This window comes from Hyperoodon ampullatus, assembly GCF_949752795.1.
Source record: "Hyperoodon ampullatus genome assembly, chromosome: 5".
Taxonomy (NCBI): Eukaryota; Metazoa; Chordata; class Mammalia; order Artiodactyla; family Ziphiidae; genus Hyperoodon; species Hyperoodon ampullatus.
In genome coordinates this window covers 18,296,607-18,318,527 of record NC_136918.1, presented here as the reverse complement: position 1 = coordinate 18,318,527, position 21,921 = coordinate 18,296,607, and the positions used below count along the sequence as shown (strand labels likewise).

Genomic DNA, 21,921 nt, shown 5'->3' with positions numbered 1-21,921 from the left:
AGTGGTTTGGCAGAAGTATAAGTGGGCTATCCATTTTAACTTTTTAATGCCATACTGGCACACAGGTACGTATGACAATGAAAATTTTATTTTTGGCTGCGCAATGCGCGGCATGCAGGATCTTAGTTCCCTGACTAGGGATCGAACCCGTGCCCCCTGCAGTGGAAGCGTGGAGTACAGACCACTGGACTGCCAGGGAAAGTCCCGACAATGAAAATATTTTTAAGGAATGATGGAGGCAGTACTTACTTCTGATTATGTGACTAATAAAGGTTAACCTGAAGCTTAAGCTCTTTAAAACTGGGTTACAAATAAATCTTATTTGATATTACTATTGCAATAATTTCATAGCATGTTGACTACAAATATCAAGAACAGAATATTTCTGATGCAAATCATCATAAAAATGCAAATGCATATTAAAAATTTCAGCATATTTCAATATATTGTGGCACATTTTATTTAAATTAACAATGCTTAGTTTCTAGAACAGAGAGATAAGTAGATTCTGACTTATGAAGGTATTTATTGTTTTTCTCTGACTTGACCTTACCTATCATCTTTTGATCTGTCCTATCCACAGACTAAAAACCATTCCAGGGAGAGACTATTGTCATAAGTCAGAGTCATGCATATCATGCAATTAATGATTATACTTATTTAGAAAAATCTTCAGTCATTTGAATGTTTCTGGAGAAATTGATGCAAAACCCATTTGATAAAACAGATTATTTTAGGTTTCTTTAAATAATTTATGGAAGAAGTTAGATTTGTTTTTATTTTTAGATTTTTAAATAGGGAAACTGTCATTTCTAGTAGTAATGTTTTATTCAATGAAATAAACTGACAAAAATAATTTTTAATTTCTTCAAAGAGATTATGGCAGTTACCTACAATCCCTTGAAACTTTGTCTACTGATCTGACTATAGAAAAATTGATAGATCATTTGTTGGAGACAGCATAAATCCAGGGACATGGCAATTTATACTAAAGCAAAAAGATCCATTTTGGGAAATCTCTGAAAAACTGTATACGTTGAGAAGAAATTTTTTAATCTTATAAAACTTAAAACAAATGTGACTTTTCCCTGAGAATGTAACAAATACCCTACAGATCAAAATGATTTAATTTCTGTTCTAAAATGGACAAACTTCAACTTGATAGACACTATTTCATGAGTAAATATCATTTTATCTGTGTTTCTAGGACAGGCTATTTCAATTAGTGGAATATTCTTGTTCATTGAATGTTACTACGTATTCTACATAGGGATGGCTAGTTTTCAAAGATGCGCTGTATATAAAGTTGTGCTTAGCAGTAAAAACTAATGTGAATATAATTTATTCTCATTATTCAAAAACAAATTATCACATTCCCTCATGGCATTTTGAACGTAATGCACTGTAAATACTGTTAACATAGTATAATATACTAATGGGGCTGGATCTCTGACAGACACATCTAGTCATACATTTATCAATTTAATTAATAAAATTATTATATTAAATAAATCTCTTAACACATGGTAATTTTTTAGAAAGATTAAGAGGTAAAGAAGAAAATAAGATTAGAGTCTCTGGTTAGTTGAATTCCAGATTACAAGAAGTGTAATATGTATTTTCTGAAGTAAATGATGAGTGAGCAAAAATAATAAATTTCCAGATAACTGATTATTTATGTTTTTAAATTGTATATCTTTGTGTATAGTTCTAGAGTATGTTTATTTGACTAAGTTGTAATCAACTGAAACCACAAATGTATAACTCAACAATAAATGTAAACTTCACTGGGCACTTAGGGCTACTTCAATATTAGCTCAGGAGCAACAATTTTAAGTGATGTATACTGATTGGTACTGATAAGAGCACTTTTTAAGAGCTCTGGAACACAGAGTCAGTGTTTTTATTCTCCACCTTGAAAACAAAAAGGCTGAAAAACAAAAATCAAAACTGAAAAGTGTCATTTCATATAATTCAAATGAACTCTATGGAATCATGAAGGCAAAGGGGTCTTACAGCAGAAAAGGGTCATAAAATAGCTTGACAGACATATAACGGTGTTGAGGAAAGAGAGAAAAAAAGAAAAGAACGCTATTTCAATTCCAAATTACACAAATAAAAATAAATATATAAAACATGTCTAATCCATCTTTCATTAAGCTAAAATTCTTAGTTTTTAAGGAAAACCATAGGAGATACCTCAGACAAGTTTCCATCTTACCTTCCACCTGCTCTATGGCTAAAAACAACTGGGGGTGTGGTTTATCTGCTCTACCAGTAGAACTCTACATGGATCACCAGATTCATTTATTAATAAACTCAAACCCCTTACCTGGTGGGAGAAATGCTGTATGCTGTTGTAACTGCATGTTGGCTAGAGCCTGTTGGTATTGGAAAATACCAGTGTTAAAGACTGCGGTGGCACCGTTGGTTTTTTCAAGAGCAGGCCTCTTTGGTAATGGGGGAAGTACAGCTTGAGGAATTCCCTGTTTAGTGAATGAGTATAAAAAACAAATACCAGTAAAAAGAGAAAAAGAAAAAAGAAAAATCAGTTGAAGGCTAAACTTGTTAGGAAGCATGAGCAAGCAAGCAGCAGAGCCCTTAACTACCCAAGGGGAACAAACATCCAATAAACAAAAATTTAAAGGGGAAAAAAAAAGCAAGATAAAAGCTTTAAAGGAAGCATTATTTTTGTCTTGGGGGGGAAAAAACCCACTAGTATGAGAGCACATGTTATAATGTGTTAAAGTGTTTTAAGTCCCATAATGCTTCAGGCTTTCTGGGAGAAGCCATTGATTTGGGAAAAGAAGAAAAGCTGCACTGCGAGCTCCATGAGGATTGACAAGTATAAGCAATGTTAATAGTTAATTGTACGGAGTGACCGAAACAGGTAAAATAAAAATCAGTCCCACTCTGCCCCTCCCCCATGTCTACCTAAACATGCACATGTCCCAGAGCATGCAAGTTTTTTTTTTTTCTTAAAACACTGAACTAGAAATATTAAAAAGTCAATAATTCTATCACTAAAGCCATGCTAACCAAACAGGTACATAAATATACAGTCCAAAAATACATTTTTAATGTCCTTCAAGTATTCCATTAGAATATTCTACAATGTAGTTAAACTGAATGTGGACTGCTGGGCTTTCGGAATCTTTCATTGTATGATATCCGTCCAGGGACTTGCATTACAGTCTTTCCACTAATTTTGTCAGGAAACCACACTCAGTTTTTCATTGTACTTTACAACTTTATAACAGAAAAAGGAATATATATTTTTAAATAGATTAAAAAAAAAAAAAACTTGTATCTACAATAAAGCTACATGCCAAGCTAAAAGGTGAAAGGTCATAGTACCAGGTCAAAGGTTGCCTCGAGGGGTCGCTTCAGTGATTTGACAGCCGACTGAGTCTTAATTAGCAGGCAGCGAGCACATGATGGCAATGGGCCAGTGGGGTTCAAGCGCATTAACATAAACAGCAAGCAGAGGTGCATCATGGGGGCAGCAGTGCATTTTTGGGTAGGTGAGAAAAAACAAATAAAAAAACAAATCATCGGAATGCCATATACAACGAATAACAAGACTAAGCATGCACAATAAAGGCACTACTGAGTTGTTATTGGGAGGATAACTCCTCTTTGTAGTTAATTACAAACAAGATACTCTAACAGAAAAAAAAAAAAAAGAGTGAAAGGAAGATAGGAGGAGAGAGTCTGCCTTCTGTATTTTTGCTCAAGTATCCGTAAACAAACACAGAAAAGACCTCTCTCGTGATTATTTTACTGTGCTATGAAATACCACACAGTGTTCTTTTTTATGAATATTTTAAAGATTAAGTCATATATTTATGTAAAAAAAAGGACATTACAACAGCTAAGCAAGGAACAAAAATGGACTCATTAAAATCAGCTATTAGATCACATTAAAATTTACCTTAAGTATAGAGTTGAGTATCTGTCCTAAATGATCCAATTTCTAACTCCTCCTCGAGTACTGCTTTCTCCTTCCTACATAATGGCATAGGCAAGCTTCTCTAGTTTTACAGTTCTGTTTATGCCACAATATTGTTTAAGGTTATCTCGAGAGCAAACTGTTCAAAATCTTGTAGCTAATTCTAAAAACAATTTTGTGGAAGCAATTCTCCTAAATAGTTCCAGATTTTGTTATGGTTAAAAGCAAGATAATGTAGAGAAGAGCCTTGATGTGCAGAAGAACACACCGAAGGGAAACAATGGCTGATTAGATGGCACACAGAAATAAGAGGACCGAAAATGGCAGTATCGTTAAACCGAAAAGGAGACAGGTGTTCTGTACAAAGCAGAAATTTCAGAAACCCTATATCCAGAATAAGACACAGGATTAAGAGGTAGGCCGAGGGTAGGAGCAATCTGAACCATTTGAGGAGTTACTCTCACTTCTCTGAATGGTAACTTCATTATGTATTGTCTGGGATACCTGAACAAACATATCTTAAGCAAAACTTTTTTTAAAAAAGGTTAATAAATGAATAGCTTGTCGTCAGATATAGTTGTTCACTTTGCTTTTTTGACTGTTAACGAGGATTGAGCTGAGGTCTCTACTCACCATGGCAGCTGCGGTGGCTGCAGCCTGTGCTGCAGCAGCCTGGTTGACCTGGTATTGGGCAGCCTTGATCTTGGCTTGCAGATGTGCGGGAGGATGAAAGTATTTGCACTTTTCCCTAGAGCATCTCCCTTTGATGTAATCCATACACACGGTGACTGTGTTGTCATTGGTGTCAATCATTGTGCTGTCAGCAGGATGGGCAAACCGACAATCGTTTTCTCCTCTGTTGCAATTGCCACGCTGGTACTCTCGACAGACCTACGGGGTCATTAAGTGCACAGGGGTCAGTCAACATGGACAAGTAGAAACTTTCTGAAGATTTTAACTTAAAGTGCAAGACTGGCGACAGAAGCCAACAAATGAAAGGGGAAAAGATAATTTGCAAAGGAACCACAAAATAACTTGAAAACATTCTTAGTTCGGTATACAAATTATAATCCCATTTCAGTAAAATGTCCATGAGAAAGAAAACACATTTATGATACTAATTATGGTAAAATATCTAATTTAAATTATGTTGATATACTTATTCATTACCAAGGGGGAAAACAGTAACTTTATATAGTGAAGAACCCTGGAGACACTGCTTTAATCAAACAATCAAAGTTAATTTCACCAGTAATAAAGACATAATGACATCATGTACCTACTGATATGATGCACTGAAAAAAGGATACAACATTACATTTGTTGTATTACTGCTGAGAACGCATAACCTGAATTTATGTAATCATGAGGAAACATCAGACAAACTAAAATGGTAGGATGTTTTACAAAATGATCAGTACTCTTCCAAAGTGTCACGGTCATGAAAGACAAATAAAGATTGAGACACTGTCACAGACTGAATGATCCTGGAGTCAGAGAAAGGATGTTGGTAGGACAACTGGTGAAATCTGATTGAGGTCTGTAGATTGGCTAATAGCAGCATATCAATGCTAATTTTCTGGTTTTGTGAGTGGTAACATGGCTATGTAAGCTGTCAATATTTAGGTAAGCTGGGTGAAGGATAGGCAGGAACTCTTGGTTCTATTTTTGCAGCTTTTATGCTAATCAGAAATTATTTAAGAGTGGAAGTGTAAAAAGTAAAATGATAGCTTTTTCATAAAATACTTCCAAGAGCTAAGTTTTTGATTATTAAAGATTTACCTGGTAGCTATAAAAAGCAGATGGAAAAAGATTAGTTTTTGTTACTGTTTTTTTTTTCTTTTTTAGTACGCGGGCCTCTCACTGTTGTGGCCTCTCCCGTTGCGGAGCACAGGCTCCGGATGCGCAGGCTCAGCGGCCATGGCTTAGGGGTCCGGCCGCTCCGCAGCATGTGGGATCTTCCTGGACCGGGGCACGAACCCGTGTCCCCTGCATCGGCAGGCAGACTCTCAACCACTGCGCCACCAGGGAAGCCCTACTGTTTGTTTTATATCTATTAATTTTGGATGGGGTCCCTGGGGAAAGGTGAAAATGGGTTATTTTTCATTCATTTGCTCGATTTTGACTCTTAACTATTAAAGTTTGTCATGGTGCTTGCTCTAATCAAGAGGTTGCCGGCGCTGTCTTCAGTCACAATAGTTTGACCTTTTTACCACAAGAGGGCCATCTAAACACAGAATGTCCTTATATTTTTATGTTCTTACTTCATGCTTCAAGGATGTTTCCGTTTTGTTTTTCACAAATCTTTTTACAAACTGAGCGATGCAGACCCTGAACACTCAATTTTGGAATTCATCAAGGGGAAAAAAGGGGGGGAACCCCGTTGTGATTTAAGAAAACAAAGATTTTCTTGGATTTAAATACATGAAATGATCACATTTAATTCTAGGCATTTCCCCCTTTTACATCCATATCCCATTATTGAGGAAAGTGCTTCCTTTTAAAAAGGTCTCTATAATTTGTATCGTGGTATATCTTAAAAATAGCATTATAAACGGCATCTTGCACCATTTGGAAACCTCAAGCTAGCTAAAGCATTGCATTCCACATAGCAATGACCCAACTCTATTCATCACCTCAATTTATGTAATTTTAAAAAATTATTAAATAACTACTCTGTGCCAGACACTCAGAGATATTAGGAATACAAAGATGACTTAGGAAGTTACAGAAGATCCTTTTTTTTTTATCGTTGCATTTATCTTCTTGAACAAAAGAAAACAAGGATATCCAGGAGTTTATAATTTGAAAAGCAAAAGTGGTAAAGCTGTTATCCAGAACTATTGTCCTCCACTCTCACGGAGGACTGGAATCAGCTGTGCAGCTTTCTACACCACAGATCCCCACTTACTAAATTAGACTCATCAAAATAGGAAGAGAGGAACACTTAAGTGAGGATAAAAACTCTTCACGTATATATGTAAAATTATGCTAAATTTATACCACAGCATAAACAAAAAAGTTACTTTTCTGTTTAAACAAATCTGTGTCAATGCAGCCTCATCCAATAGGAAACCATCTGTGTTCGGACACTACTGCTGTTAGCTCTTCAGTAATTCCTGCTTTCTCGAATATGCTCGCAAAGAAATTGGCAGCAACTGAACCAACACTCTGTTTTCCAATTTCTCTCACTCTTTGCCACACTGACAAGAAAGAAGATCTGAAGGTAGTCTATCTGTAGGATCTTGAATAACTATTAAAATCAAAGATCTGCAATTTTTCAAAAACAATTATGCCAGTGCTGGTGCCAGAAATTTGAGCATTATTCTCCCAAAATATAGCCTGAGTGCCAGGCTGATATTGCCTTTTTATTTCTCTGTCCTTTTCTCTGTTCTTTTTATTTTCAGGGATGTGAACTTAAAATCAGGTTGCATAAAGATGATCATTCTAAGACCCCTTCTCGTCCCTCTCCATTTGCTTTATGCATGTGCCAGTGTGGTTTGTATAGGTTAACAATTGGTTTATTACAGTTTTGTACTCTTTACTGTCTTGCAGGATGCATTGAGGGAGAATTCTAAAAAACATTTAAGCAGAGTTGATAACTAGCAGCTAGCTCAGAATTTTGTTCCTAAATCCAGCCTTTTCTGATGTTCCAAGAACTTAGTTAACTGTTTTTGCATGATATACATTTTTGACTGCTTTATTTTTTTTTCCAACTTAAGGTTCCTCCTGACAAGAGAAATGGAACGGAAGAAATATACTGAAATAGCTGTTCTCCTATTATTCTTGCCTTTGAAAAAAATAGAGAAGAAACTGAAAATCTCTTGTGAAAACTTGTACTGGTGAGAGCTACAAGGCTAGAGGGGCTAGAGAAGTTTGCCAAGCTTTGGTTGTATACATGCATTGCTGGGTAACTATCTGAACAGAACAAACTTCCCAAAACTTTTCAAACAGATTTTTCTATTAGACCATCAATAAAATGGGATCTATCCCTTGACTGCTGAATATGGGTTTGGCCTGATAAACTCAAGAAAACTTTAGACTGTGTTGCTTCCCCAAAAGAAATCTCTTAGTTGTAGTATTGTGTTACTAAATTATAGTTGACAGACAAAATTTCAACAAATCTAACCTTATAATTCAAATCAGGATAAGAAATTGCACAACTTACCATACAGAGAATTTGGAACAAAGAAGATAAAATTAAATTTGAAAATCCTAACAACGTTATGGCTCTTTTTTCTATTCTCATCCAATCTTCTGCACGAACATATTTTTCAAATAGTTGTAACTATAGTATGGCTATTACTTGGTGATCTGTTTTTGCTCAACAATGTAGCATAAGCTTTTTGTTTGTTTGTTTTACTTAATAGTGTCCAAAGTCATCATTTTTGCTGGCTGCATCAAATTCCATAAAACAGATGTGTGTAATATAAGTAACTCTTTCAGAGAGGATCTATAGATTACTTCCAATATTCCCATATTACAAATAATGTTGCAAAGAGTATATTCATGACCACACTCTTTAAAAAATCATTCTCTAAGGATAAATGTGCAGAAATGGCATTAGTGGGTCAACATATATAAGTACTTTTTACAGTTTGGTAAGTGCTTTTCAAACCTAGATGAAAATAATTCCATCTATTGATATTAGCTAAACACATAATGTGCTTCAATCAAAAAGAATGTTTGTAAGTATAAGTACTTATATGTACTATAAGTATTAAGGCAGTTGACCTATACACACTACTATATATAAAACAGATAATTGATAAGGACCTACTGTATAGCACAGGGAACTCTACTCAATACTCTGTAATGGCCTATATGGGAGAAGAATCTAAAAATGAGTGGATATATGTATACATATAACTGATTCACTTTGCTGTACACCTGAAACTAACACAACATTGTAAATCAACGATACTCCAATTAAAAAAAAAAAGTATTAAGGCAGGATTTGCTTTGGAAGTCAGGTAAGTTTTGTAAACTTTCATACAAAATGGGTAAGAGGTTGCTTTTACAGTAAACACCGTCATTTCAATAAAAATATTCACTGAAAATATTAAAGTACTAAATTACATTTCCAGAAAAACACCTTTGGCATATAAACTTTAAATAATCAAAAGAAAAAGCAATCAGAAAAACTACCCAAGGAAATCTAAATTAATTCTACATAAACCTTCTTTTGTTAATTAAATAGCAGTAGTAGGGTGGAAAGAGAATAGAGTTTGAAATCAGAAATTTTCGGTTCTATCTAGTGTTTATATTTACTAGCTCTGGAATCATGAATACTGAATAAGATAATGTACAGAGAGTTTAAAACACACCATACAAATCTGGTTAAACAGTTCTGTTATTCGATCTCAATTTCTATAAACATGACGAGCATATTTCAAAATGGTCAAAATAATAATAGGTTGTATAAGTAGTATTAAATTCATCATTACTCTGCAAGTTAAGGCTTGAGAGTCTAAGGAAATTAAGGTCAATGTATGAACTTATTCAAAACTAAACAGCCATTTGCACGTTCTTTAAGAGACATTCTATGTTTTGTGCTTAACATAGTTAGTCATCTTTAGAGACTAACATTCAAAGCAGGAAGAGAGGGCTAATTGTAACAGGGAAGAGGGACTCTCAGGGTACTTTTTTTTTTTTTTTGCGGTACGCGGGCCTCTCACTGTTGTGGCCTCTCCCGTTGCGGAGCACAGGCTCCGGATGCGCAGACTCAGCGGCCATGGCTCACGGGCCCAGCCGCTCCGTGGCATGTGGGATCTTCCCGGACCGGGGCACGAACCCGTGCCCCCTGCATCCGCAGGCGGACTCCCAACTACTGCACCACCAGGGAAGCCCATCTCAGGGTACTTTAATACTTTGGGAAGTCAATTTAAACCTAATGACCAATATTAAGGAGCTTATTCAAAGACACATACATACCTGTTGTTCAACAGTAAGCATCATGGACTTAAAAGTTTGAGCTAACACAACACTTTAAAAAAGAAATACTGTATAATCAACAATCTTATCAAAGAACCCAAAGCATTACAGGTCATGAATATACAATCTAATACAAAGAAATTACCTGTGTTTTCAATTCAAAAAGAATTCAAATATCCACATCTTAAAATTCTGGTGATTAGGGGAAATGATCTTAGTTAATTGTTTGTAAAATTACATTCCCAAGATAAATATCTGATGATGCGATATCTAGTTTCAGTCTGTTATTTGATAACTGTACAAATTTGGTCTACCTGAACCTCATTTTTTAAAAACTGAAGAAAAAGACATCTACTTTAGCTACCTCAGAGAATTTCTGTTAAGATCAACTGGGAGTTTTCTTTGAAATCTAAAAGGTAGAACCTATCATTACCACCAAGCCAGTGAAGACAAGCATATTTCTATAGATGATACAGCTAAGAATGTCATTTGACCTTATGTAATTAAAAAAATCAAATCTGAATATATAGGAATAACCAACTAAATAAAACTTCCCATTAAATCCACTGCCAGGTTTTCATTTATTCATTTCTATGCATGACAGGACATCTGAAACAAGCTCATCAATATGTCAAATGTTAAAATCTATAGTTACCTTTATTACTCCTTCTAAATAACTGCAAAGATAGGGACATTTTAGCTTTAATTTGTATGAAGAAATTGGTGGAAAAACAGCAAATATGAGTTGGCTAAGCCAGGATTAGCAATTCCCTTATTTTAAACAATGTACAACTCTATCATCTCTAAAACAAAACTCAAACTAATCACAGACAGTAATAATCGACAGAGACTAGATGTTTTAAATGGGGGCTCTGACCACATTTTAGAGAGTCATTCTAAAGCCTTATTACAATTAAAAAAAAATGTAGACTACATAGACCTGTGTGCATAAAACTCAATATTTCTTGTTAATTTTCTAAAGAAATTAAAATATCATACAAGCAGTAGCCAAACACTCTACAAAAATATGGAAGTAAAATAATTCTATCAATAAGCCTTTCTTGTATTATTAAAAGCATTTGCTTTTCTAATCTTATTTTGAATTGCATCTTTTATATGCAATAGATCATGACAAATCCATTAAATGCCTATAATAATGTCATGTAGGAATGCCTTTCACTATCACTTGTATCCACATTTATCTTTAAATGCTCTTTTTTGTGTAGGCAGTAGGTATCATATGTTTTTATGCCTATATGAAAAAAGTCACTAGACTCTTCTGTGTCAGTAAGTAGTGGAAGCATTCAGTATCCAGTGGTCTGAATTAGAAATTCATGTCATGATTACCTCAGTAGAATAAAACTTTTGGCACATGAATACTTTATTTTAAAACAAACTTTAACTGAAAAGTATCAGAAGCCGAGTGGTTTGCTCACCTTTCCTGGAATGTGTCATATGTTTTTATCATATAGACTATTGATATAAAAATGATGTAGTTCATGAAATGGCAATCTAATGTTTCCATCGGCATATGAAATATGTGGCCACTGGTTTGTCTTTTGTTTGGTTAATGCTGTTATGCAGTATAAATTACCCTAAAAATTATCACCAATTGCTTAAAATATTTCATAATGCTATACATTGTGTTCTCAGTAATTTCACAAAATGTAGAATGCTAAATGCACTGGAGGAGGAAGATTTTTGTATACAAGTAACTGTACATGAGGTAAATGATGAAAAGTTAAGACAAATAACAGGTGCTGGCATCCCCTGGAATAGGTATTTTATAGACCATTCGCATTTAGAATCACCTGGCAGATCTGTGCAAAGGATTCCAGAGACCCGCTAAAGACCCACCGAATCAGTCTGTGGGGATGAGGCCCTGTATTAAAATTTTTTTTTTAGGTTTTTTTTTTTTTGTTTTGGCTGTGCTGTGTGGCTTGTGGGATCTTAGTTCCCTGACCAGGGACAGAATCCAGGCCCTCGGCAGTGAAAGCCCCAGTCCTAACCATTGGACAGCCAGGGAATTCCCAGGCCCTGCGTTTTTCACAATCATCCCAAGTGATTCTCATCACATTAAAGCTTGAAAACCATTGCTCTAGGACTAGGGGCATGAACTAGATGCCATATTTTGTAGCTGGAATGTTCAAAATGTAAACATGTTCTCAAGGAGAATGCTAACACATGTTTAAAATGTGTCACATTTTATCTCTTCTGTTATATTACCCTAAGCTCTGAATAAGGGAATGTATCGTCCTGTGATTAATTAATTGATTAACTGGTTGACTGACTCATTTATTCCTTCACTGACCAAGTTACTGGGCATCATTTATGAGCTTGGCACTATGCTGGTGGACCTTTTCTTGTTGTTAATAACACAGCTGATAACCTTATAAGGCTTCAAGATATTCCTTACAACAGTTTTTACGTGAAAGATGTTCAACAGTTCTTCACTGGATATTGTTGAATAAACAAGAGAATAAATGCATTCATGGATCCTTTTTGCACCATAAAAAAATGTCTGACGTGAAAATAAGTCAAACAATGACTTCCTTAATTACCAACTCTTTGTAATGAAGCAAAGATATGACTAAAAACATCAGTCCAGGGCTTCCCTGGTGGTGCAGTGGTTGGGAGTCCACCTGCCGATGCAGGGGACATGGGTTCATGCCCCGGTCTGGGAAGATCCCACATGCCGCGGAGCGGCTGGGCCCGTGAGCCATGGCCGCTGAGCCTGCGCGTCCGGAGCCTGTGCTCCGCAACGGGAGAGGCCACAACAGTGAGAGGCCCGCGTACCGCGAAAAAACAAAACAAAACAAAACAAGAAACCTCAGTCCTTTCCAGTACCTACAGATTTTAACAATTTCTTAAAATAATCATTGAAAATGACCGCTACTTGAAAATTACATAAAGGCATCCCAAGGTCACAAAATGGAATTTTAAAAGCCTAATTTCAGAGGCTGATATTCAGGAGATTTGCTTCTCTTTAGAGAAAACCATGAAGACTGAATTTTACAGCATAGTAAGTATGCAGGTACAAGGTCTTTTAAAAGATATCCAACAAAGAATGGATAATATGAATAGTGATAGAAAGCTTAGGTGTGTGTGTGTTATTTATATATTAAATACCTTTTCAGTAGTTTGTGGCTGGCATTAAACACAGGAAAATGACCTAAATTTCACCTAGAATGTTCTAACTGGAGGTGATCTTAGTGATTATCTGGTATATTCCCGTAATTTAATATGTGTGGAATATGAAGCTCAGAAAATATAAAAAACTTGACCTATGCTTACTCACCTAATTAGCAAAATCACTGGCACTAATCCTTGGATTCAATTCCTGTTTTTTCAATTTAACATTTTTTGTAGTATCACACTGGGTGCTATAAATATAAATATGTGTTAGTGCCTCTAAACAGAACCAGGAGGCTGATAATCTACTGTGTTTTTAACTTCTTCATTGTCTATTTTGTAGCCAAAGAGAGAAGTGGCAAGAAGAATTGGCCAATATTTTCACTGATTCAAAATCTGTTCACCTCAAAAGGAACTCAAAATTCTAAAATGTACTTGGGAGTTCCATGAGTTAAAAATAGAGTATAAATTTAAACCCCAAATAACTAAATGTGTAAATTAAGTGTGTGCACTTTCTGCCATGTCTTTTAGACTCCAAGATGTGGCACAATTAGCATGAGAGGAAATACCCTGAAGATAGGAGTGTCTAAAATCACAAGTGCTAGGAGAAAGGTGCCGCTTAGCTTCACATTGCAACATCCTAACAGGCTGTAACTGTGACATTGAGTCAGATCCTGTGAACCAGAATAAGGAAGCTGCCCTACCATCAGGCATTTAGATAAGTGGAATTCAGGTTAAAAGGAAATGACAGTCATTGCAACAGTAGCCATTTGTTGTGGCTATGGGAAAGGAAGACAGACAAAATAAAGTAGCTTCTTGCAAAAGAAAAACAAAACAAAACAAAAAGACAGAAGTCTTCATTTTAACTAAACACCATACAAAATATAACCAATTACAGACTACCTAAAATTGTGGGAGGATTACTTTAAAAGAGTTCTGACCACACAATCAGCCTTTTAAAGAGATTCTTTGACAGAGATTTAAATAGAGACGTTCTCAGCTTTACGAATATCATCTCCTATGAATACTTAATTCTATCAAGTTCATCTCAGACTGCCTATTTGGTTCCCATTAAACAATCAACAATTACACATTATGAACCCAGGGTTTGCTTCAGAAAGGTCGGCGGCGGGGAGGGGGAGGGATGATTCACATGTTGAGCATCTAATAATTTTTAAATATTTAAAATTTCTTAAATTTCCTCCCAGTTTATCTGCAAACAGCATTAGTTAATCAATGAGCAAGAACAATTGTGCAATGACAAACCACCCACAAGTCAAGGTGTTATCTCTAGCACACAGCAGAGTCCTTGGTGCACAGAGGGCATGCAATTAAGTCTCAACATCCTTCCTGAGTTCTCCTTGTGGAACTCTTGTAATTAGTAGCTTTTCCCAAAACGTTCAATGAAAGGTAAAAAATAAGCCTAAAATAAACAAACAAATGAAAACTCTAAAGGGAACATACAAGCCAAAATTTGTTGCCTCCTCTTTGTACTCTCACCTGTATGGGAAGGGAGAGTAATCTACTAGTGTTTAAAAATGTAGTCCTGAGTTCATACCCCACTGGAACATCCTACCCACGTGACCTTGAATAAGTTATGTTACATCTCTCTCCATAAATTTATCGCCCTGTTAAATGGAGTTAATGATAGTATCTTCCTCATAAGATTGTTTTGGAGATTAAATGTGTGTTGCATATGAAGGGGTAACGCTGTGATTGGTAGATAGTAAATATCCAATAAATATCAACTATTATTATTACCATCAAAAAGATGGTGGCAGTTATAAATACTCTGAAATCTGAGATCCTTTGTAATGCATGCAATGAAACTTAATAAACAAAACATTGGTGCTTATTAAGTAAATTCCTGCTACTGATTAGAGTCAATTATGTTCACACAATGGCCTTGTTTTACCACTTTCTCAGTAATTAAGACACGTAAAAGTTCTCAGCACTAAGTATTGCCTCATGCTAACCAGGGAAAAGAGGAAGAGCTCATTTGCTCTTTATATGGACACCAATGCTAGATTTGAGAGTTTCAATGTACAGTAATGTTGCCATTTTCCCCCTTCATCTAGAGTTTACCAAGTTCACTAATTTACAGCCATGCTAAAATTCTCAACAACCACTTCAACATAAGATTTATATCTTTCATTTCTTTTTCATGTAGCAATAGCAAAGTACTTACATCTGATCATCCTTGATTCTAAGACTGAGCGCATCACCCAATTTACAATTTAAAAACTTATAATCACATTTCACAAACAAGGCTGCCTTGCTATTCCAACCAAAATATTATGAGGCTTATGAGGAAACTTGCAACGATAAATTTTAAAAGTTTGTAGATAGTAACTAAATAACATCTTTATGAGAACAAGTATCAGGGGATTGATAGAATTTGTTAATAGCAACAATAACAAGAAACATTTAGGAAGCTTCTGCTGTGTGCCAGACACTGACTAACTCTTTGAGGTAAGTGCCGTAAGTTTCTCCATTTTGAAGATGAGGAAACTGAGGTACAATGAAGTAATAAGCAGTCTGATCCCAGAGTCCAAGTTCTTACCCATTATTCTACATACGGATGTTGTGGCTTCTATAAATGTTACATTCATCAAGTATAGCGTATCTATATTCTAGCCAAATGCTCCAAACACTAAACCAAAATCTCTGCTTTGAATTGTTTTTAACCTTTATGGCCATGGAAGGAATAAACAAAGAGCACACTTTGAAATTTAGAATGGAATACATAAAGACACCAGCGAATCACTCCTACCTCAAGTCTGTCTGTCCGCATTAATTTCTGTGCAGCAGCTGCAGCAGCTGCAGGTACAGGGACCCCAGGATTCCCTGTAACCAACATTGGTGCAGTCGGCAAGATCTCTGCTGGAACCAGGCTTGGGGAAACAGGTCCCAGGTAGGGATTAAAGGCTGCTGATGCATTGGTGGCTAAGCTTGGTGCAACTGAAAACATTGGCTGAAAAATAAAATACAAAGCAAAATTTAATCGGCAGATCTTGGTTCAAAGTTGATATCCTGCATTATATATCTATCCTCCATCCATGTATCCATGCATCCATCCATAGTCCATTCTTCCTTTGCTTCCTCTTTCCCTCCCTCCCTCTCTCCATTTAATTGTATGCTTATTTACTCTCATTTAGGATAAGAATGTTTCTTAAAATAAGCATTCATCAAATCAATGTTTTTCTAAAATATAATGGGTAATTATCCATTAAATTTTCCACTGGGATTTTGAAGCTTGGGGTCTATAATACTTGCAATTTCTTTTTGAAAAATACCTCAACCATTCAATACAGAAACTTCTTGTGGTTACCTAATCTCCACCTTTGTCCTGATTTAATCCTGGAAACTTGCCTAAGAAATACATTTCATAATTGCTACATCAGATGTACTTAAAATATCTGTTTACAACTGTTAATAGGTTGCAAGTGTCCTATTATCTAGAATAAATAAAGCAGAACTCACAGTGGATAGCAGAATTTCAGTCAATGTAAACTGTGAATAAATCTTATGGGATACGTGAAAGGTGATGATGACACCATCTCTTTTGAGCACATAAGATAAAGTATTTGGCATATATATTTGTTGCAGGTTTTCCTGGGGAAATTATAAATCTTCCACCAGCCTATTACACCTTTGTGAGATACTTAACGAATTCAGCTTACTAGGGAGAAACTATTCTGAAATGTGAAGTCTGAAAAAGAACACTTCTAAAGAAATGCATTATGATTGTTCAAGGAAATACAGATAGTAGCATTGAATAAAATGCTACAAGATAGATTTTTTTTTGCCAGAAATGCTTTCATGAATATATGAAAATGGTTTCTATTTGTTGATATGAAAATCTGCATATCAGGAAATATATCTGTTTTTGAGTAAAATTAAATAATTTACCTGAAATCTATTTTAACAATGTGCTTTTCCAGTTTTCAAAAGATAACCTAGCACAATTTTCCACCTTACTGGTGGTAAATTTTCAACTTTCTAATTCAATGGAGTTTTCATTCTTGATGTTTAATGCTGTGTGTAATAATAATGTTTGTTTCCAAAACACAAAAACAAATGGACAAAATGGATCCTGTTCTTTAAGGTAATTTTAAACAATTTGTTATCTTTACCCTGTAGTAAGGAATAGAATCACAGAAATTTCTTTTAGAAAGAAAGGGACATGAGAATGTAGATAATTCTTCCCTCTGACAGGAATAAGAAGTTAGATGACCCCAGAGTTTATTTAGTATTCAAGAGAGTTTTGGTGTAAAGTTTTATGCAATCAAGATGTATATGTTACAAAAGTAATTCTTACAGCTCATAAGGAATATCTTTAAAAAAATAAAATATATCCTTTATCTAATTTGGCCCTGACTCATCCTGTATTTAGAAGAGTAAAACAGATTTCAAGTATTCTTTTTTCTTAGGGCAGTGGTTCTCAATTATGGGTGATTTTGTCTCGCAGGGGACATTTTGCAATATCAGGGGACATTTTTGGTTGTCACAGCTGGGGGGGTGCCAGCTGCACCTAATGGGTAGAGGCTGCTAAGTGTCCTATAACACAGAACAGTCCCTCATAACAAAGACTTATCCAGCCCCAAATGTCAATGGTGCTGGGGTTGAAAATTCCTATCCTAAAGGATACAGCCTTCTCGTGACTTCACAAATTGTTTTAGGACAAAAGATTTGCAGCTAGCATGTCCAGTCTTACTAAGAAGACCATGTAATATAGAGTATTTAATACATAATTTGATTCACTTGGGTGAATAAACAATATACCATGGATTCCATCGATATTTTCAAATTAAAATAATTATTGTTCCTAATGTGTTGGTTTGAATGCCATGGTTAGTTGCCCTGCCAGGTTGATGGCTCTTGATGAAGTCGCCTAAAGTAATACCTCCGGTCCCCAGTTCCATCCCTGCCCAAGGCAGCTACCCACGGACAATAGGAAACTATTGGGGGTTCCAGATATTAACAGTCAATAACCTGTCAGAAACTGGGGCCCAGAGCAATCTCCATCTATCAACAGTTACTTATTCAAACAGCAGCTGATCTGATACTGCTTCACTGACTACTGGCTGCCAAGGCAGCAGCAACACAAGAGTTGACCTGTATAGTAAATACATGTTGAACTTGGATTTCTATTCAGAAATATTCAGGTTAAACTTACACTGTTACATACTGTCGGACACAATATGTGAAATTTCAGCCAGAAAAACACTCTAATTTTTCTCTTAGATATTTAAGAATTATAAGAAATTTAGCACAGAAGACTAAAAGACTAGTTTAGAATATGGAGAACAGAGATGGTCAATGTTAATTCTTGCTATGAATTAATATGTATTTCCAGAGAGGGCATTTTAAACGTATACTTCAGAAAGTTATTGAGATGTTTATGTCACTTTGCACAATCTACTATAATTATTTAGAAGCAGAGGTCAAACTGACAAACTGATGGAGGGAAGAAAAGCATTCTTATTTTAAGAAAATAAGATCAGTGGCCAGTAAAATTCAGCTTTGTTAAATATCACTGAATAAAATAAATTTATAATCTGCAATGCACATAGTGTAGCAGTTGCATATTACAGATAAAAGAATACTTTTATGAGATAAAAATAGTCATCTTATTAACTGGAAATAATTTTTCCACTAGATTGTTTCTACAGGGTCGTCACATGAATTAATTTTCTGACAATTCAGCAGAACAAATTCAAATCTGAAGAACTTCAGGGCACTGTCCCCAAGTAAAATCTGTAGCAGCTTCTAAAATTCTAAAGCATCAACTATTCAACAAACATTATCTCAAACTGCTCCCTCTCCAGGTAAGGAGTTATTTGCTAAACAGGCAGACAATCGATAATAATAGCTCTATACTTTGAAACTGGATTCCAGTAGCTGCCAAAAAAACCCACTGAAGTGCAGCATTCCTTCATTTCTTTTGAATTTCTGTAAATTTGTTATATCCCTTTTTCAAAGAGCACCTTGCTGGAGGTAGGTCATTGCTGGCCCCATCAGAGTGCTCTAATCAGATTAGTGAAGCACTTGAACTGTAGCACTGCCAATTCTCTATTCCAAAAGCCATCCTAAAGAGGATTCGGCAGAATCGCAAAGACGGATATTAATACAATGGTATTATCAAGCAGCATCCTATTTTCTCCGAAGTAACCACAGGATAACATATAACTATGTAATTGGTGTATTTGATACTGACTATATCCTTCTAATAATGATTTACAGATATCTTTGTTCCCAGAAGGCGTAAGGAAGGTTGGCTTATGATTGCCTTTTTGCCAGTGAACATCCTAAGCAGAGAAAAACAAATTGCAATCTTACTAATGCTGGTGCATTTATGGGCTAGCCACTTGTTTGTTTTAAATGAGACATTTGATTCCATTAAGGTAATCAGGCTTTATTATGAATGAAAATGTTATTCAATTTCACATTATAACCCTCGTTAAATGTGTGCCAACATGATTATTACAATAATTCTATTTATTGTGTGCCAGACATTGTGCTAAGTGCTTTACCTATGTTATTATATTTAATCCTCATAATAGTAGAGTATAAACTCCTTGGAGCAAACGAGAGCAAAAACTCCATTGCTTTTGTTACAAGGAGGAGGGGATACATGTTTAGTTCACTACTAAATTCCCAGAACCGAGAACGATGCCTGGCACACAGTAGGCCCTCAATAAATATACACTGAGTAAGTGTTTGAGTGAGTGAATGAATGAATGGAAGTGTGAATAAATTACAGCCTTGTCGGGTGGATAATATTAATTTCATCTTGCAGATAAGGGAAAGGGCTCACAGAGATTATGTGCCCATGGTCACAAACGAGTGCATGGAAGACCTAGGATTTAGACATCGGTGTGTTTAATTCCAGGTGGTTCTAAAACCAGTGGTTCTCAATGCTGGCTGTCCAACAGAATCACCTGGACGACTTGAAGCCCAGAACTCCCTGGCACTCTCTACTCATCAGAATCTCTAGGCAGCAGTATTTTTTAAAGCTCCTGGGGAAATCCGATTCCATATACTATGTGGTCTTCTAGAAATAGGTCCAGTTTTCAGGTTCTATGTGAGGTCTCTAAGTGTATGTGCTTCCTGTGGCTCCCTGCTTTTGAACTTGGTTTTCCCTCCATGGTGAAGGTTGCTCCTGTCCAGCCCAACTGTTTAATTCCTAATTAGGCTTCAAGAATCAGGACTCTTTCTCGAAGTTTGCCCTGATCCACGCACACCTCCAACTAGGAAGGGGCTTTTCCTACCCTCTGTTCCTACGTAATTCTTCGTCACTGGAATTCAGTATTGATCGCCAGGTGTGTTTACTTAACCATCCGTTCTACTTGGGCTCTCAGAGTGCAGTCTCATGCACTGTGCTTTGTCCATTTTGCACATCCTGCACTTGGCATCTATACAGGTCCTCTACAAACATTTGCTTAACAAATATATTTATGGATTTGCTGTTTTTCTCTGCCACAGAAACTAACTAGCAAATATATTAAATATTTTCTAGTATACATATTTGAACATTAAAAAAGATTTAGTGTTATTTCCTCTGAATCTCAAATTTTAATCATTAATTTCTTTAGTATGCTTATTTAAAATTTATTTTATTTTTGATTGTCACTTTTTTTATATTGAACTAAGTTTCATTAACATACTGTTACCATGCTGTAATCTTGCAAATATCATAGGGATTCTAATTTATTTTAAAACACTGTGTGAAACAGGGTTTGTTTTGCATATAATGTTTGCCATTTTTAATAAAATAGAGGGAGTATATAAAACAAATAATATATACTCAGTATGTGCTGGGATTTACAGAACACAAATTTTAAGTCAGACTTTTCTAGATTTTACCTCTGTGTGTGTGTGTGGCGGGGGGTGGTGTATGTGTGTGTTTGTGAAGGTCAAACGTGTAAACAGGGAAAAATTAAGCTTTTTAAAAAAATTTACAGCACAAAATCAAGGTATATAAAACCATGTTTCTGGGTAAGCACAGCCCTGTACAAGTGCTATAAACAGTCTCTGTAAACAATTATTTTGAATATAAACATAGAGCCAAAAGCTAAGGGGAATTATCAACAAATTTACATTACAATGTCTTTTCTTCTAAGAAGGTAGCATGTGACTGGAATAAAACTGATAAATACTGTTTTAAACTCTGCTTCTAGACTGACTTGCTGACTGGGCAAATCAAATGACCACTTACTTTATTCTTAACTTCACATTATACTTCAAGCAACTTTTAATGAAGTAATAAACATTTAAATAAAGAAGACTTACTTCTAGCCCTCCAAGAAGAAAGGTATCAACAAATATGGCCTGGTGCCTAAGATTCAGGGCCCATTCTCATGCTGCTTGAGGAAGTAGAGGCTCCTTGACAGAAATGGGCAGTAGTAAGATGGGGAGGATGGATGAAATAAGATTCAGGGTGACTGACCTGGAAACAGTTTTACCAGAAACACTTGGGGACACAGCAGCCTTATCTCAACCACTAGTTGGATAAACTGGAATGTAAAGCACTAAAAAACAATTTAAGAATTCTAGGTGTTCCTGGAAGTGTGACAAATGATGACTTCAAAGCTTTCAGGAACCAAATGCCAAAAAACTGCTTGGATATGAAGTGACAGCAAAGGCAAGGCAACAGGAGCAGCAAAGGAGCTCCTAAGACTTCAGCTAAATCCAGTAACTTTGAATTTCTCTATCCTTAGCCTACTTCAAGTTCATGAAATGCATAGGGAATTCGACATGAGTTTTGTACCTCAAAGTGACTAGTGTGTGTACCTTCAGGGCAGCTGCCATGGGAAATTATAGATGGCCAAGGCCAACCTTTGGGCACACAGGGAAAGGCATGGGAGGGCACTGCTAGGGGACCTCCAGAGCTCAGATAC

The 21,921-nt window shown here is 35.8% G+C and overlaps 1 protein-coding gene across 17 annotated transcripts in view; it reads right to left on the bottom strand.

Annotated features, from left to right (window-relative positions):
* Nucleotides 1-21,921, bottom strand: part of MBNL1 (muscleblind like splicing regulator 1) — a gene marked incomplete at both ends in the record, with an annotated part of 141,495 nt that overhangs the window by 9,125 nt on the left and 110,449 nt on the right. For 4 of the 17 annotated variants that reach the window (XM_079704162.1, XM_079704171.1, XM_079704174.1 and 1 more), the window contains 4 exons: nucleotides 2,333-2,486; nucleotides 3,358-3,411; nucleotides 4,586-4,843; nucleotides 15,792-15,992. In XM_079704162.1, the coding sequence (XP_079560288.1) occupies nucleotides 2,333-2,486; nucleotides 3,358-3,411; nucleotides 4,586-4,843; nucleotides 15,792-15,992 (667 nt within the window). The remainder of the gene's footprint in view (nucleotides 1-2,332; nucleotides 2,487-3,357; nucleotides 3,412-4,585; nucleotides 4,844-15,791; nucleotides 15,993-21,921) is intronic. The other 13 variants (XM_079704172.1, XM_079704173.1, XM_079704176.1 and 10 more) reach the window with 6 other exon arrangements.